Raw genomic sequence first — 18,079 nt, forward strand, 5'->3', positions numbered from 1 at the left:
TGTGTGCAGGACTCTGCTCCACCCACTCCAGCCACCTTGCTTCCTCTTCCCACTTACCTCCCTAGGTGGGACCATGCTGGGCTTCTCTCCCTGCAGACTGAGGCTTTCTTTCTGAGCAGTCTCCTCTCCTTCCCTCCCTGCCTTTCCTGGCTGCTTAAGAGGTGGGGTACCACCCAGCGAAGCAGATGAGGAAAAGAATACATGGCCTAGTCTGGTCCTACATATAAGCTTCTGATGCATCCTAAGGAGCCCTCAGCAATGTATGTGGAGATACATCAGATCCCTGATAGAAACAGGGAATATCAACAAAAACGATGCATTCAGGTCCATGGACACTGTGGAGCAGCTAGGGAATGGCAAGGCCCAGCTGTAGAGGACGATCCCTCCCTTTCTCTCTCTCTCTCTCTCTCTCTCTCTCTCTCTCTCCCTCTCCCTCTCTCTCTCTTCCCCTCTCTCTGCCTCTATATTCCATGCCTCAGGAAGAGAGAGTCTGAAAACAGAAAGTCGGGAGGTATACACTGAGGTCCCTAAGAACTTCCAGGCCTTGGTGACAGAGTCAGTGGGGTAATGGGACCATACAGACCAGAGTGGTACACAAGAAACACACCTCGGCTGAATAATAATAATTATCATTATTATAACAATATCATACATTCAGGACAAACCCAGCTGCCCCAAGCCAACCATAAAATCCCTATGTACAGTAGAGTCTAAGTGAATGGAGGGGGGGGGTTGCTCACCAGTGCGCCTGGAATTTACTTGTATCAACTCTTTAAGGAGGGGCCAGCCCCTCCTCCTGCCCCCTGCCAAAGCTTAGAACAAGCTGAGGAGGCTGGCACTGCCAAAGTCACCCATTTGTGTTCAGTATGCTTATGCCAAGAGGCTGGCCTGGCCTCCCCTGATGGCCTAGCTGCAAAGCACAGGTAGGTGAACCTATGAGAACAGGTAGCCATAGTCTGGGCACGTGGTTCCTCTGAGTTCCCCTTCCATCCCTTCCTGGCTCCTTCTGTGGGCCCGCCCATAGCAGAAAGGGGCCAGGGACACTCAGGGTGCAGACAGGGCATGCAGAGCGGACCCATGCATGCTTGGTCCGCCCAGGCACCATGCAGCCAACCTGGACTGTTACACAGGCGTCAGAGGGCTGGGTGGCAGAGGAGTCTGAAAGGCCCTCCTTAGGCTGGGTGGTTGATTCAGTCTATGGTGGAGCCTCCTGGGAGCCCGGCCTTTGGGAAGGAAGCTGCAGAAATTCTGGAAGTACCAGGTCTTCTTTGCGAAGAAGTCCCCTCTGGTCATGGGCCCCACTGCTCTGCACCCGGTTCAGCAGCTCCACCAGGCCTGGGGACAGCCACAGAGTCAGGAGACCCATATGGTCAGAGCATCTGTGTTAATGCTTGCCTATTCTGCTGCCTGCAATGGCCAGTCTGACCCCAGACCATCAGTATATTCCAGCGCCGATGGCCCCTTAGTCCCGCCCGTAGCTCAGGCCACCCTCAATGATACTCAGCCCTGATCCCATTTCTCTCCTCCCTCTGATCCCGTGGCCCCCACTACCACCGGCAGGGCACCTTCAATGTCACAGGTCTGCCGTTTCCCAGTAGTACTGCTGGCATCTTCCACAAGCAAACTGGAGGGCAATGGGGGAAGATGAGTATCCTTGTCCTGGGCTCTAGGCAGGCATCCCTGCAAGAAAGAGGGGTGACGTTCACAACCAGGAGGGGAGAAGAGGAAATTGGGAAGAGGCCCTGAGGTTCTCGGTTACCTGGCTACGGCAGGGGGATGTGCTGCTGGCTTCACTCATCTTTGCATCTACAACGGAGAGCATCACGGTTGGGTTTGGCCTTCTTCTCACAAGCCCCTCCTCCTGTGCCAGAGCCGCACTGGGAAACCAAGTCCCAGGGTATACACATCACTTACCTGGATGAATGTCCAAAACCAGTGTCTGTGAAGCCACTGAGCTCACTAGCTTCTCCAAATCCAACAGCTGCTTCTCCCCTGGCTACAGAAAGAGGTTTGGAGCCTATGAGCCAGACCGTAAAACCTTCCCGCCTTCCCCGCCCCGCCCCGCCTACAGCTCCATCACTCACGCGATGCAGGACCACCTGTTCCAGGCTCAGACCATGCTTTGCCAGGATGGGCTGCAGCGCCTCCTGCAGACGCTTGGTGGGCTTAGCGGAGATCCTCACCACACGCTCCAGGTTAGCCAACTCCAGCCTGTATGGGACCTTTGAGCTGCGGAGTGGTGGAGACCCAGGGGACCCCTTTTCCCAAAACAAGCCCGGAGGGGACCAGAACTGAACGTGGAGGGTGGAACAGTTTGGGGGTGGGGCTCTAGCTTAGGGGGTAGAGTTCCCAGCTCAGCAGATGAGATCTGAGATTTGGGCCCAGTAGACAGCTGGAAGTCAGATCAAGTTTTGGAGTAGGGCACTCACTGGAAGGTGATCCTGTTTTCCAGTCGTACTTCCTGGTCTGCCAGCACCGTGCAATCCTGATCCAGGACCAGGGCCTTCTGCGGATGCCAGGCAAGTTCTAAGAATCCCCTCCCTCCTCCCATGCTATCCCGGGGGATGGGGGTGGGACACTTGGGAATCACCTTCACTTCCTCCTGTGGTACCCTAAAGACCAGAAGGACCAACCCATGGGTAACAGAAGGCTAGAGAGGCAGAAGGGCTAAGGACCAGCAGAGCTGGATCCTGGGAAGACCAAGGCCAAGGGATCATAAGAGGGGAAGATGCCCTGGGCAAGGCCACAACGGCACCTGCACCATGGTGCAAGCCTTTATTCTCAGTACTCTACTCAGAGACTGAGAGAGTTCAAGGCCAGCCTGGGTTACGTAGCAAGTTCTAGGCCAGCTAAGTCTACACAGTAAGATACACACACACACACACACACACACACACACACACACACCCAGCTCCCTCTGAAAAAGAAGAAAAAGAAAAAGGAAGGATGAAAGGAAGGAAGGAAGGAAGGAAGGAAGATGCTTGGGAGTGTGAGGGGAAGCTTAGGAAAGGATCCAGTTTGGGAAAACAGAAGGGGGGGGCTTACATATTAATGGGGGTGGGGGATGGATCTTCAGTAAGGATAAAGCTTAGGTCCCGGTTCCTTCAGGTATGAGACACACTTCTTCTCACCACCCACCTGTTGTTAGCCACCCAGACCTTACCTCTTGCCTCCTTAATGCCTAGGTCAGTCTCCCCACCTCCTACCAGCTCCAGCCACCCCCAAACTGGACCAGAAATGGTACAGCCCCAGCACACAGTAGGTGCACAGACAAGACTACTGTGTGTACCAGCCTAAGACTTGTAGGGGGCAGGCTTAAAATGGAGGTGGGGGAACTCTCCCAGACAGGGACACAGGGACAGGTGGAATGTGGGTGGTGAAGTTATATTTAGCAGGCACAAAGCCCATCTGGGCTGTTGGCAGCTGTTCTGGTGGCCTAAGAAAGTGGGCAGAGTATCTCCCATTGCTGCCCTCACACCCCCATGCCCCAGGTCCTGCAAACACCTCCTCGCCTCCCTCTTCCTGAAACATCCTTCCCGTAAAGTTGTCCCAGACAAGCTCTGCCCCCCGGACTCTGGCTGCTGCCTCTCAGGAAGCCTTCTGACCAGACATGCCCGCCTTCCCTGGAAGGCTCACTCTGGAGGGTTGACCCCTAATCACCTTTTGCCTGGCTTCCCTCCAGCATGGACCTATAGTAGACACAGCCTGGGTTCCAGTTCTGATCACACACCTTGGCTGCCTCTTAGGACTTGAATAAATTCCTCTCACTTCCCCTGGAGTGCAGCACTGTTCCCCTGGGGCCCCCTTCCAGGATGCTTTAAAAATGAGCTTTCCTGGGGGTAGAGAGATGGGTCAGCAATTAAGAGCACTGGCTACTTTCCCAGAGGACCTGGGTTCAATCCTTAGCACCCACATAGCAGCTCACAACTGTCTGTAACTCCGCTGCCAGGGGATCTGACACCTTCACACCAACACACATAAAATAAATTTAAATAAATTATTTTTTAAAAAGAGTTTCCCTAGACTTTAGAGCTTGGTGCTCATTTTCACTTGAAGGAGACTTCAGAGATTAGGCTCACTGAAGACTTCTGATGGCAGAGGTGAGTCCTCCAATGGCAACTTTAGAGGCAGGCCTATGTGGATGGTGGCATGAAGTGTGGGATTGGAGGACATTCCCAGTTCCAGCAGCACCCTCTCCCCAGCTCTGCCTCCCCACAACCATCAGAGCGGGGTGCTGGATGAAGCTGGAGCCAGGCTATGGGGTGGGTTTGTGTGTGAGGAGGGTTTTTGAGGAATATGAACGGAGGAGTTGGCCCTAGGATGCATGGAGACTTGGACACAGGGTCAGAATAAAGCAGGGAGAGGATGCTGATAGGGAATGAGTTAGAATTAGGGGTGGCCAGAAGATTAGGAAAAGAGCTGGCTCATGACCAGAAAAGAGGCGAGAGTTGGAGCCAGGTCATGCTCATACCTGCTCATTGCCCACCAGGTAGACCTTAATGTCAGGTAGAGAGAGGCCTCTCTTCTCACAGATGCCTGCCAGCATGTCTCGGATGGTGAGGCCTGGTCGAGCCAGGGCCAAAGAGGCGGTGCCATCAGGCAGGTACACGCAGCAGTACTTCCCTGGCCGGCTTTCACTCTCCCCCTCTCCACTTCCAAGGCTCTTTCGGTGGCTCTGGTTGTGGGCAAGAGCAGACAGAGACTATATGTACACAGGGATGCTATAAGCTGGGACACATACATCTACACACGTGCAAGGGTGCACCTGGAGGCAAGCACAGATGTGTCTTGCTCCAGAAACACAGGGATGTACACTCAAACATGTAGACACTCAGCTGGGCACAGTGGCACATTTTGTCCTAGTACTTGGAGGCAGAGGCAGACCTCTAAGTTTTGAGGAGCTCCACAGCAGGTAGGGCTATATATAGAAACCCTGCTTTGGGGAGCTGGAGAGATGGCTCAATGATTAAGAACACTGACTGCTCTTCCAGAAGGACCTGGATTCAATTTCCAGCACCCATATGGCAACTCACAACTGTCTGTAACTCCAGTTTCAGGGGATTTGAAACCCTTACACCAATGTCCATAAAATTAAATAATTTTTTTAAAAAGAACCCTGGTTCAAAACAAAACAAAAATAAAATAAATGTGGACACTCAGGACAGTTTCACAAAGCAACCACACACATCATGCAGGGTACACCTAGGCACCCACACATGCTTAGGCACCTGCCGGCGGCTAACATGACCCCATGATTTGTAGAGAGATTACTATATCAAGCACGGAAAGAAAGAAGGGTGGAGTGATGGTTTTGCGGAGTAAGCTAGGAGTAGAAGGACAGACATCCACTGGGAATGCTGAGAACCCATGAAGGGAACTGGCAGTAACCCTTACCAGAAATGCACCTTGTTCCCCCCAAATGCCGCTCACCTCAGATTTGCTGCTCACGAAGGCAAGGAAGCCCAGGTCCAGACTGGCGGAAGAATTCAGGGACCCCTGAGACTCTCGTCGCAGTGCTGAATTCACAGCTCCACCTGTCATCTCTAAGGGAAAGTCAGAAATGAAGGGACCTGCTTGCTCTCACCATCCCTCTGGTGAGGCCCTCCCATTTGGCGGGTCTTGTTTAAGGCCCTCCATCCTGCAGGTACTTAAAGTGTGTGCGTCCTTGGGTAGCCCCCCACCCCCCAAACTTCCAGGTTGCAGCACGGGAGCGCAGCCTCCTGGAGAAACCCGGTGGTCTCAAGAACCTACATTTTGAGGTTTCGGTTTTGCCTTCTTGCAGACTGTGTGGGTCAAGTAGGGAGAGGTGGGCGTTTCCAAAATTGACCCAAGCTTCCTGGCCACACCATTCCTAGAGCCGGCCTCACCTCTACGAAAAGACTTGCGGAGTGGGCGGCCACAAGAACCCTCAGCAAGCGGCAGCTGCCCCAACTCCTCCACGCCCAACGGCAGCGATTTCCCAGGCTTCAGCTTCGGTTTCTGAAGATACAGGGAAGACTCTAGTGCGGAGCAGGGTCCTAGCCCAGCACGGGGATCCACAGCTGGGGAAGACCCAACATTAGACTGTCCGCGGTCCCTGCCCAGCCTCCTGCTACCCCGGTACACACCTTCCTCGAGGTGTCGGGGCTGCCGAGGCGCGTGGAGCCAGGTTCCCGCAGGGGGCGTCCCTCGGCCTCAGCCAGCAGGCACTCTTGGTACAACGGGGATTTGACGAAGCGTGCATAGCTGTCGAACTTCATCAAATTGAAGATCTGCACGGCCAGCGGGTGTGGGTGGCGATTGGTACCAGGAAAGGACAGTGAAGGGCTGGATGGGTGGCTTCTGCTTGCACCGCTTGTGTCCCTGCCCTCGCCAGCCCGTGTAAGAGAGGCCCAAGCCCTGCCCCAGTTCCTGTCACTTACCTGGAGTCTGAGACCCGCCCTCCTCTTGGCCCCGCCCCGTCCATCCTTCTATCATCCATGGCTTTCACCCTCTCCTCCCGCCGTGACCCTGCATTTGACTCTGGTTCTGCATCAGTTTTGCCCCAGTTTTGCTCGGACTTCTCCTCTGTGTCTGCTCCTATTGGGTGTTCCACTGGTCTCCCTTCTCAGCCTGATCTTGCCCCTTGGTCCCCTCACCTGAAGCTGCTGGGCTCGAAACATATCCGGCCGGGGCTGGGCCAACACCTCCTCACTAAGCCAGGCCTGTCGGTCGATGTTCACCGGGCTCAGCGCCTGGCTGGACAGGAACTCATGGTAGATATTGTGGGCCTCCTGAGATAGCTGGGGGATGAGGGACCGGAAGAGGTCAGGGGGCATGCTCCAGGCCTAGTCCCCACCCCTGTGTCCCATCTTTCTCTCCACCTGCTTGGTGTCACTGGCTGGGATCTGTTGGAACCGCTCGCAGGCTTTCCAGAAAGTTACGTTCTCTGCACTGAATTCCTTCTTCAGGAACTCCTGGCATGAGAAGAGGAAGGGAGGCTCAGACACAGTCTGAATCGGGGATGTGTTCAAAGACTAGCACAGACACGGGGCCAAGAGAGCAGACAGACAGATGGTGGCAGATCTGGGTACCAAAAGAAAATGCGAAGCAGAGATGAGGACAAGGAGAAGGAAGAGTTAGTTCCCAGCTCGGGGGTGAGGGAAAGGGTGCCAAAGACAGGCTAGATGAGGGACCACAGAGAGGAGCAGTGAGCAGTCTGGCCAAGTTGAAGCCCTGTCTATGCCCTCTTCAGAATCCCCCATCCCTGCAGTGGCACCTGCCCCTGCCCCTCCCATCTTACCCCCCCCCTTTCCCAGGCTTACAGTGAAGTAAGCCAGGCCCAGTGGGTCTTGTAGCAGCCTCTCAAAGGACAGGGCCCAGCTGGCCACAGGCTGATCATCTGTGGAGAAGGGGCTGCTGGGGCCACTGGGGAGGCTGTGGATGCTGAGGGAGCTGCCTCGGCCCTCACTCTGACCCTGGGAACCTGCTGTGCTGGTCAGTTCTGTGGAGAGATGGACAAGGAGGGTGAGCCTTTTTCCTTCCTCAGCCTTTGGCCCAATCCCCATTGCAAGCAAGCATCTACTCTTCAGGGATATTACCTGAAAGACCAGCAAGTAGCAGGGAGTGTCCACACTCACTTCCACCTCCTTATCCCTCCCTCCCAGTCACGCCTCATCCACACAGTCTGTCACTTACCCCCATCGGAGACAGCCAGAACCTAGGAGAGACCCAAGGTTGAAAATTAGAGTAGAACTCTATAAGGAATTTCAAGGCTGGGCCACACAGGACCCAGCCTTCCGTGAGCTGGAAACTGTGTTTCCTGTCTACAGAGTCAGGCTGAATGTCTCCAGAGAGTCATTACTGCCTAGGGCTTTGCTCAGGCCGCCCTGGCCCCTGTTCTATCAGGTGCCAACCACTGTGTGCTGGGACTTCACGGGGTACTCTAGTGGTTCACGGCTCCCTTCTCTCTCTCAGCCCTTCTAGGTGGGTTCATGTGTGCACAGACTTCCATCTCGCCTCTGCCAGGTACTGTTTGTATGAGTTTGGGCACATAGCTCACTTAGAGGCTCCTATCTGTAAACAAGGGGTGTTGCTACAAATGACGACCTCCCCCAGGAACCGTATACACTGTGTTTATAACACTGCCTAGCATACGGTACGGTAAGGGCCAGGCCGGTCTTGTCTTTGAGGAAGGAGATGCTTCTGTAGCTAACTGCATTTGTTTCTCCTTGGGGGCTCATCTCCCCATACCTTAGGCATGGCATGGATGCTAGTTTGGGGCACAGAGTAGTGTCCATCAGACTCCGACTCTAGCAGAGAGTGGCCAGGAGAACCCCCTCTGACATTCAGGTTCAGTAGATCCAGGGTGGGACTTGGAACTTTCCATTCCCAACAGGCTTTCTGGGCAATTCTGGCCATAAAATGAGTATCACTGTCCCTCAGGCCAACTCCGTTCTCCCCTACAGCACATACTAGCTGACTTCTCTGGGAGCTCTGCCGCTGGAGAAACAGACTCCCCCACATCTGGCAGTTCTTGCAATGGATTCTTTGTTATCTTTCCTACCTTCCCGAAGCTCCCCAGCTCTCCCATGGACTCCTACCCATGCAGGACAGACTTTCCCCTTTCTTGTTCTGTTCTGGGCCCTTTGTGCCTCCCCGCAACATCTCGCTCCAACCACACACAGTTTCCTGCTACTATCTGCCTCCAGATGCCCCACAAGCCGTTCAAACTCAGCCAGTCTCAAGTGGTCACATTTCTGTCTCCACTGTGAAGGTCCTGAAACAGCTCGCCTGTATCCTGTCTTTTTCCCATCACTTAGGCTCCTAGCACCTCCAACCCCCATTCCCTCTTACCTTTCCTTAAGTCCTGGCACAGACACTTCCATTATGTCTCCCCTCCCCCGCCCCCTCAAGCAAGCCTGGGAAAGCCACCCTGGCTCTGTTCTCTGCTCTCCATTCCTGGGTCATGTGGAAGTCAGGATAGGCCTGCAGGATACTGTAGGATATTATTTGGCCTCTAAGGAAAAAGTTAAGCTTAAAGGGGTCTCCTATGATTAAACATTGAGAGATTTTCTGCATTAGTTCCATCGGTTCCATTTTCCTATCTCCCTATAAGAGTGATGCTCATGGGATCGGGAGAAACTTCCCAGAGCAGCAAGCGGGACTGGCCCTGAGTCGCCAGTGGCGGTCCCTAAGGGGATTCTTGTCCCTCTCAAAGGACTCTGGGGGCAGTCTGGTGCATCTGTGCTACATTTGGAGGCAGGGGGAAGCAAGCACCACCTAGACGGCTTGAAGTCGGACTTCGTGCTGTGTGACTTTGGGAAGAAGACTCAGTTATCATTTCAGCCTCTCTGGAAATTGGGCAAATAATGACTCTGCCTCCATTGATCGAGGCAGACACACAGAAGGAACCCAAAACACTATGTGGTGTGCAGTGGGTGTTCCAGAATTTACAGCTACTGCTGTCTCACCAGTATGCATCCAAGCTGATGTTGCTGGGCGTTTGGGTGTGCTACCCTACAGGATAGCAAAGAGCACAGCTGTCCGGGCTCTCAAGACAAGGACTCAAATCCTAGCTCTGCTTTCTTCTTATTCTACGATCTTGCATGGGGGTGGCAACCTTGCAAGAGAGAAAGTTTGCAATTGCCTGAGCTGGGTGTGGCACCCACTCCCCACCTCCAGCGCAGCACACTCTGACCCCCACCCCGCCACTCCACTCTCTGCCTCACACTCCTCAAGATGAGCCTCATCATCAGAGTCAAATCTCTCCACCAAAGTCCTCACATCTCTCAGCTAAGGATGAGAAAGTCCTAATTCCTGGGCGTGGGAGATCCTTCAGGAGGCCTGCAGTCCCCAGGCAGCCTGCTATTTCCTTCCCCGGCACCTGCCTGCGCCCACTGCTGCCTTCCTCCCCCAGCTGCTCCACAGCTGCAGCTGTGTTCCTAACTTCAAGCCCGTGCTGTCCTCTCCTTAGCTCCAGGATGTGTCCCCTTCTCAGTGCATGCCTTACCCTCTTCCAGCATCCTTAGCCTTTGGGCTGTCCCCCAATCCCAGACCAGCCTGTCCCTTGCAGGCAGCTCTCTCTGGGCAGGAGTCCTTGACATAGCCAAAGCGGCACTGAAGCCAGATGCATTAGGGTTTTGTTTGGTTCTCAGAGGTTTTATTTTTGTATTATCTTTAATTAAATGCATGTCCTTAATAGGGCCACCTTCCAGGTTTTCTCCAGGCCCTTTCCTCCCCCACTGTTCCACCCTGGACTCAATTCCTTGCCCGTCTCAGTAGGGCTGCTGTTGCCAAGTTACAGCTAAACCCTACCTGCTTGACTAATGAGCCCCTGCGACATCATTTCCCTCCTCCTCACCTCCACCCCACACTTTATCAAACTTCTATTTTCCCCACACCCCTGCTTCCTGTTTTGCTGTTTCCTCTGCCTGAGTACCTACTTCTAGAGCCCCCTGGCACCGCTCCTAGATCCTGCCCCATCATCAGTTGTCCCCAAATGTTGGTCTTCACCCTTCCCTTTCCTCTACGCTCATGCTGGGGCTCTCATCCTTGCAGCCTAGAAGCTCCTAGTAACCTAACAAGGGTGGGTCTTGTTGTGGAGTCTACCTGAAATCCCAGATCCAGGGGCATCCTCTTTGATTCTCTGCCCAAGCATCTGTAAGACTAAGTTTCTGGTTCAAGTGCCCTCTCCATGCTCAGGCACAGCCGTTCAGTGCCTCCTCCCACGCTGCCTCATGAGGTTCTTTGTTCCTGCCTTCCTTGCCCCTCTGGCTGTTGAAAGTAGAATCGGGACAAAGGTGGAAGAGGGACAGAAATCTAGGGCTTGGAGGAAGGAGGAAGGAGTCCAGCTCCTGCTCGGTCATTTGCACAGCTAGAATAACAGATTTTCCTCCAGCCCATCTTCCCCTAGGGAGCATGGGGCTCAGCATTCCCCACCTCTGGGGGCTGTTGTGAGTCTGGACAGGATACACCTTGGTCAGAGAGTCAGCTATGGCAAAGTGGGATCCAGAGCCACAGCTATGGCTCACTCAGGCTCCAGGGCATGGGGAAGTTAGGTTCGACAGTGACCCCAGTTCTCACCTCCTCTTGAGGTGCCATGTTGAGTGAGGAAGGAAAAGGGGAAGAAAGGATGAGGAAGGGCGTGGTGGCCAGTGACACTCCCTCCCAACCACGTCGGGTCTGGCTTTAATTTGTCATGCTTTGTTCTTAGGAAGTGGCTCTAAGGGAGCAGCTGGGACCTGAGGGCACTGAGGAAGCCACCTCAAGCTTCTTGATCCAGCTGTGCCACAGGCAACCATATTCTTCCTCTACCCTCAACATCTCTGTCCCCTGCATCGAATGTTATTGCCCCTGTTTTACAGGTGAGGGACCCAAAGCCAGAAAAGCTGTAGAGCTGGAAAGTGGTGGAGATAGGAGAAGCCACGTTTTGTCTGTCCACTGTGGAATCTGAAGACTCCACCATGCCACTCCGGGCTGCTTCCATATATGGGCACGGTTACTAAAGGCAGGTGTCACTGCTCCCAGCCTCGCCACTTTCAGTATAAATGGGGGACACTGGAGGACCAGGACTTGCAGCCTTTGGGCACAGGTGGGCAAGGTCAATGGAGCTGAGGCCCAGGGACTCCTCTTGAACTGGGCCCCTAGAGGATTCAGATCTTAAAGAGGGAGCAAGCAGCTGGTGGACACCTCAGGTTTTCTCTATCCCTGACTGTAAACTTACTCAAACCAGACTCGATTCCAGTATTCTCTCCCACATCACTGGTGTCTTCCAGAGTTAAGCACCTGACCTGTGATCTTGTTTGCTCTTGTGGATGTCTACACAGTCTTAGTGCCTGGTCCCTTCAGCTTGAGACAGCTCCTTAGGGATGACATCATGTCTTGGCCCTTCTATAATATACCCCTGTCCTGCCCCTGCCATTCCTGACCCTGAGCTGGACACCAGGAACATAGAGACACATGAGTTTCTTGTAGGTCTCTTTGCCAGTGTTTGCTGAGGGGACCAGCGCTACCTGAGTTTACAGAAAGAGAACTATGGCTAACTCAAAGTTAAACTCAGACTTCCTCGCGATGTATCCCTCCACAGTAACTGTATGTTTTCCGATATGCAAGTTTCCCCCGGGCCACCCCCTCCCCCCTCTAGCTTGCATATCCTTCAAGGACCATTTTCTCCAGTGTTAGAAGTTAATGGAGAAGATGCTTTTCCTTGCCAGGCTCCTCTTAGACTTTCTCCATTCCTGACCTAAGCTCTTCCCCAAACCAGAACTTTATTCTAGTAATCTCCACTCTTGTCTTCTTGTGCCTCACTACGTTGTGGCACACTGTGGGCTGACTTGGGTCTTTAGTGCTTAGGGTGGAACAGCCCAGAGCAGCCCCCGAGTGAATGAGTGAGCACATAGATGAGTGACAGCTGGTACCATGTGACGATTTCTCGGGAGGGGGCTCAGAGCCCTCTCGAAGTGACAGGTTTCATTTCAGCTGCTTGACAAGCAGAGTGCCAGAAGGCTAAGGCTGATGACATCGCCTCAGCAGGGAATGTTGGAGGATGGGAAGGGACCAGAGCTAGTCGCTGCTGGGGGACACGGGGTATGTGCAAACAGGGAGCTTTCTACTCAACAGGATATCAGTTGTGTTCCTCTGAGCCTCTCCCGTGAAGTAACAACCGGGCACCTTACCCACAGACCCCTCTCCATTCTCATCTTCCCCATAGTCACTAACGCCTGGCTTCCTGTCCCTGCTCTAGCCAAGTATGGCCTCGTAAAACTGCCTGTTGTCCGGCAAGTCGACATCTGTGAACCATGAGCTCTCTAGAGTCATACAGAGAGTTCAGAGCTGATCCAGAAAGGACAGAGATAAACACGTGTGGCGGTTACTGAGAGGACCTGGGGCAGCTGCGGGCTTGACGGGACCCCGGGCAGAGCTTGGGGCACCCTCTTTACTCTGAATGACTTTTAGATAGAAAAGCCATGGGCTGACACAGGAGGGAGAGGCTGGGTCTGTCTCCAGCCCCCTCAGCTGGTCCGCAGCTCTGGGTTCTATTCCAGAAGCATCAGTCTGGCTGATTTTTTGCAAACAGGCTCTCCTTGGACTTTCTAAGGTGGGTTGGTAGTAGAGGAAGTAGGGTGGGGGCTGGACCAACTTTTGGAATTGGTCTCCCCTTTCCCCTCTACCCAAATAGCTCAGTGATGGCAGTAAAACTGCCGGTCAAGAGGTGGAGACAAATCTTGGGAACTGGAAAGTAGGGGTGGGAACTGGGATGGCTCATCTGTTTAGTGAGGCAAAAGAGTCTTAAAGAGGGGCTGAAAATATAGGGATTTGGGGGCTAACATGTCCTTAGCCCTCACAGTGCTCCAAGGGTCTCAGGTTCATCATGCTGCTTAGGCAATGGGCTTCGATCCATTCCAGTTTCATTTTACAGAGGGCAAAGTAGGAAAGGGAAGGAAAACAGAGCTAGAACTGGGATCCCAGGTCATTCTGGACCCACTGGCTTTGTTCCATGGCACTAGACTGAGGCCTTGGATGGTGACTATCAGGGAGTTGTTGGTGACTCTGCCAGATGAGCCAGTTCCCTGCCAAGCAAAGGGAGGCTCAACACAGTCTGCCCCGTTTGCTGAATGAATGAGAAGAACCAGAAGCTAGCTCCGGGACAGCTCTCATCGGGAGTTAATGACCTGGAAGGGTGTAGGGAATGACCTGGAAGGCCGCAGCCCAGGATTTCCTAATCTCCGCCCCACACCCTCCTTCCTGGAGGCTAGGAATAGAACAGGCAGAGCTATTCATCCTGTCCCATCCTTACTGACCCATCCTGGGCAGCCCCAAAAATCTGGCAGGATGCCTCTGGAGCAGGTTGATGTAGTGATCCGGCAAGGACTGCTCTTAACCTTATCTTGGGCACCTAGAGCATGAGGTGAGGAGAGGGGGCTGAGGCCCAGAGGCGTAGGCACTTGAGCGGTTATAAGAGTGAGCAGGGAGTGACAGGGCCACAGGGTCCCCATGCCACTTTCTAAGCAGTTTCAGACAGGGCTAATCCTAGGAGCAGTTGAGGGAGCAGGGAGCCCAACCTGCGTGGGGAAACAGAGCCTGTGCCTGCTGTGCTCTGGGCTCATCTCTAGGGTTGCACCAGACTCCTAGCAGGGCCTTTGGAAGGGTCCTGGGGTGACAGCACCAGGTCCCATTATCACCAGCTATCTGCGCCCAACTTCTCCAGCCTGCTGGCAGCCCCCGGGCTCCTCCTCAACCTTGCTGGGTGTGCCCCCTGGACTCCACCCTAGGTGTGCCCACCCCCTCCCTGTGGCTCTGGCTCAGAGCCTGCACTCACCATGCGCCCGTTGGGGACACCCAGGTGCTTGGGCTTCCCTGGCATACCGCCGCTGATCACAGGTCCCCGCCACGGGGGGCCACCCACCACAAGGATTGTGGAAGCACTGATCGGAGCTCTTGGGGTGGCAGGCAGGCAGTGGAGAGAGCTCGCTGTGCTCCTGCGGGCCTTCACATCCTGAAACACCAGCTCACTACCTCTTTTCTTTGCCACAGGAAGTGTCTCTATAGAAACCAAACCACAGAAAGAAGCAAGGTCTAAGAGAGCGAACGTCTCTTCCTACTCGCATACACACACGTTCACGCACACACACATGCCGCCAACGCACCCTTGGTTGCACCCCATGCAAGCACCAACACACAGCAGGAGCCTCCTTGTGCCGAGTGAGGAGCCTGGAGTGTTCTGGCTCAGCCTGGCAGCTTCAAGGCTGTTTGTCAGCTCACAGAAGTGTATGGCCATATAACTAGGAGCTTTTGTACCATGTAGTATGGCAGGGGTTCCTGTGGACGTGGGGACATGTGCACTGGGTCCTGGCTATCCATACGTGTGCTTTATGCATTTACTCCATACCTACTATGTGCCAGGCTTCTGCATGCTTAGCACTCTTAGCCCAGGCAGTTTTCATGCAGAGACCTTATCCTTAGACTGTCATCTGATGAACCGGAGAGCAAAGAGGTAAGCACATACACATGTGTGACCATGCACATGGGCGTGCATGTCATGAATGCATGTCTTCCTTTCACAAGAGCACCTAAAGCTTTAGACATACACATGAAAAGTTGGATGTGGTGGCACATACCCGTAATGCCAGCCCTTGGGAGGTTGAGGCAGGAGAACCTGGAGCTCTAGCTACACAGTAAATTTGAGGTCAGACTTAGCTACACCAGCCTCAATCTGTGTGTGTGTGTGTGTGTGTGTGTGTGTGTGTGTGCATGCACAGTGCCTTAGGTAGGTACATATGACAGGCATATCCATACGTTGGTCTATGTGTAGTCAGATGCCCCATCAGGTCTGCACACATGTACCAATGGCTAGGAGAATGAATTGTATACATCCATACCAAAGAGGCAAGTTAATCCATACTTATGGAGAAACCCCACCTTGGCGCAGAACTATCTTAGTTCAGACAAATACCTTGCTGCCGGGCGGTGGTGGCGCATGCCTTTAATCCCATCATTTGAGAGGCAAAGGTAGGCAGATCTCTGTGAGCTTGAGGCCAGCCTTGGTTACATAGCCCCAGATCAGCCAGGACTACATAATGAGATTCTGTCCTGAAACAAACAAACAAACAAACAAACAAACAAACAAACAAACAAACAGATGGGGCTGGAGCGATGGCTCAGTGGTTAAGAACAGTAATTTACTTCTCTTCAAGAGGACCTGGGTTCCATTCCCGGCAACCATGTGACAGCTCACAACTGCTTTGACTCCAGTTCCGGAGACTCTGATGCCTTCTTCTGGCCTCCAAGGGTACCAGGTATGCAGGAAATATGCAGACACAAGTGCAGGCAATATGGTCATACATATAAAAATATTTTTTAAATTATAAAGAAAAAATATCATAGACTGGGTGGTTTGAACAAGTTTGCTTTTCTCACTATTCTGGAGGCTGGCATGTCAAGACCAAGCACTGAGAAGTCTGTGGTCTGACGAGTCCTGGCTTGCAGACAGCCATCTCTTTGCTGAGCTCACATGTGGTAGAGAGCAGAGAGAGGGAAGCATGCTCTCTCCTGTCTTGTCTTATAAAGGACACTTATCCCATCACAATGGATCCATCCTTGTTATGATGTATTTTCTGTGCAAAGGCCCCGTCACCAATATTTCTAAATACTATAAAATGAGTGGATAGTTTTCCAACATGTGCAGAGAAAAATATTCTTTGAAAAAGTTTATTTCACCAATTTATTATTTATTGGATGTGTGGGTACATGTTCATGCTGTGGTAGAAGTCAGAGGCTGACTATCAGGCGGTGGTTCTCTCGTCTCTCCAGTTGGGTTCTGGGGATAAAACTCAGATCATCAGTCTTGGTAGCGAGTAGTCCCCTACCTGCTGAGCCATCTCGTCGGCCTTACCCCAACGTTTTGAGAAAAGTGAGAACTGTGTGTTTTGTTTTAGAGATTTATTTATTAATCATTATTATTACTTCATTATTTTGTGTGTATGTATGTATGTGAATGTATGTTCCAGTACATGAGAAGGCTTGATGTGTCTGATACACTGGAGCTGGAGTAACAGGCAATTGTGAGCTGCTTGATGTGGGTGCTGGGAACTGAACCCAGGCTGTCTTCAAGAGCAGTATACACTCTTAACTGCTGGACCATCTCCAGCCCTAAGGTCTCACTATGTCTCCTAGATGGGCCTTGAACTTCTGGGTTCATGGACTTCTTCTGCCTCTGTCTGTCTTTCCTGGCTGGATAGAGAAGAAGGTGAGACTCCAGTGCAGTGGTTCCCAACCCTCCTAATGTTGTGGCCCTTTAACACAGTTCCTCACATTATAGTGACCCCAACCATGAAGTTATTGTATTGCTTCTTCATCACTGTAATTTTGCTACTGTTACGAATCGTAATGTAAATATCCTATAAGCAGCATAGCTGAAGTAGAACCAAAGGGGTCTCGACCCACAGGTTGAGAACTACTTCCCTAGAGATTCTTGGAGTCACAAGAAGAAATAAGCAGCTGGGTGGTGACTGTGCACACTTTTAATCCCAGCACTCAGGAGGCAGAGACAGGCAAGTCTCTGTGAGTTCGAAGCCAGTCTAGTCTACAGAGTGAGTTCAAGGACAAGTTCCAAAGCTACAGAGAAACCTTGTCTTGAAAAAAAAGAAGAAGAAGCAGGGTCTATGTTTCAGTGCATGGAGGCATGTCATTCATCAACCTGGAACACCAGTTTGGATAATTCCGAGAGCCCTCAGAAACAAACTTGGAGCCATTGTACACAGTAGACTCTATTTGTTATAGCAGTTAGCACAGCCCTAGTTTTTTGCCTCTTTCTGGATGCCTTGCTTCTGGCCACCCAGGCAGGAATTAGAAGAGTGTGAAGGTGGGTTTGCTTCACAGGCTGGAGCAGTGACAAAGACGATCTCATTACAGTGCCTATGTGTTGTCGAATATTAATTAAAGATGTGTTACATTTGTTTATGTTGAGGAAAATTTGTTTAATAATGCAACAATGTGTTGCATTTGTTTAACTCTGTGAAGCTGTGTTACTTTGCCTGTCTAAAATACCTGATTGGTCTAATAAAGAGCAAAACGGCCAAAAGTAAGGCAGGAGAAAGAATAGGTGGGACTGGCAGGCAGAGAGAATAAATTGGAGAAATCTGGGAAGAGATGAGATCTAGGAGTGAGAAGAAGGAGGAGGACTCCAGCTACACAGCAAGCCATGGAGTAAGAAGTAAAGAAGAGATATACAGAAATAGGGAAAGGTAAAAGCCCAGAGGCAAAAGGTAGGCAGGATAATTTAAGAAAAGCTGACTAAAAATAAGCCAAGCTAAAGTCAGACATTTATAAGTAGCAATAAGCCTCCACGTGATTATTTAGGAGCTGGGTGGTGGGCCCCCAAAGAGTAAAAGAGTATAAAAAACTCCAACACTACATATGGGCTTGATGTGGGATAGCCTTTTGTATGCTGTAAATATGTTTTATTAGCATTGGTTAATTAAGAAGCTGCCTTGGCTTATGGCAGGGGAGAATATAGCCAGGCTGGAAGAGATAATGTGGAGCAAGTAGGTGGAGTCAGAGAGATGCCATGTAGCTGCCGAAGGAGAAAGATGCCAGGAACTTACCGGTAAGCCACAACTTT

The 18,079-nt window shown here is 52.2% G+C and overlaps 1 protein-coding gene across 2 annotated transcripts; it reads right to left on the reverse strand.

Moving 5' to 3' along the window:
• Nucleotides 1-603: 603 nt before the first annotated feature.
• Nucleotides 604-14,485, reverse strand: Rgs14 (regulator of G protein signaling 14). 2 transcript variants are annotated; one of them, XM_041660157.1, is made up of 15 exons: nucleotides 14,279-14,485; nucleotides 7,657-7,678; nucleotides 7,284-7,462; nucleotides 6,843-6,935; nucleotides 6,618-6,713; nucleotides 6,108-6,251; nucleotides 5,868-5,979; nucleotides 5,431-5,543; nucleotides 4,472-4,675; nucleotides 2,430-2,506; nucleotides 2,085-2,211; nucleotides 1,915-1,996; nucleotides 1,760-1,806; nucleotides 1,566-1,680; nucleotides 604-1,335 (listed from the first exon to the last, which is right to left on the reverse strand). In XM_041660157.1, exons 1-15 carry the CDS (start codon nucleotides 14,321-14,323, stop codon nucleotides 1,196-1,198), a joined length of 1,596 nt encoding a protein of 531 aa, XP_041516091.1. In that variant the 5' UTR covers nucleotides 14,324-14,485; the 3' UTR covers nucleotides 604-1,195. The 2 variants fall into 2 exon arrangements, with proteins under 2 accessions (XP_041516091.1, XP_041516090.1); XM_041660156.1 differs by having other exon boundaries at nucleotides 606-1,335; nucleotides 6,618-6,761.
• Nucleotides 14,486-18,079: the final 3,594 nt, after the last annotated feature.

Source organism: Microtus oregoni, unplaced genomic scaffold (genome assembly GCF_018167655.1).
Source record: "Microtus oregoni isolate MIOR12 unplaced genomic scaffold, Mior012 000011F_ref0000422, whole genome shotgun sequence".
NCBI lineage: Eukaryota > Metazoa > Chordata > Mammalia > Rodentia > Cricetidae > Microtus > Microtus oregoni.

Bases quoted from the DNA above. Each gene is read 5' to 3' on its own strand.
- Rgs14 (XM_041660156.1), bottom strand. From the start codon at position 14,323: ATGCCAGGGAAGCCCAAGCACCTGGGTGTCCCCAACGGGCGCATG. The intron at 6,252-6,617 runs GTGAGGGGACCA...CTGGCCGTGCAG, and splicing joins TTCGAGCCCAGCAGCTTCAG to ATCTTCAATTTGATGAAGTT. The intron at 1,807-1,914 runs GTAAGTGATGTG...TCTCCGTTGTAG, and splicing joins GGTTTTGGACATTCATCCAG to ATGCAAAGATGAGTGAAGCC.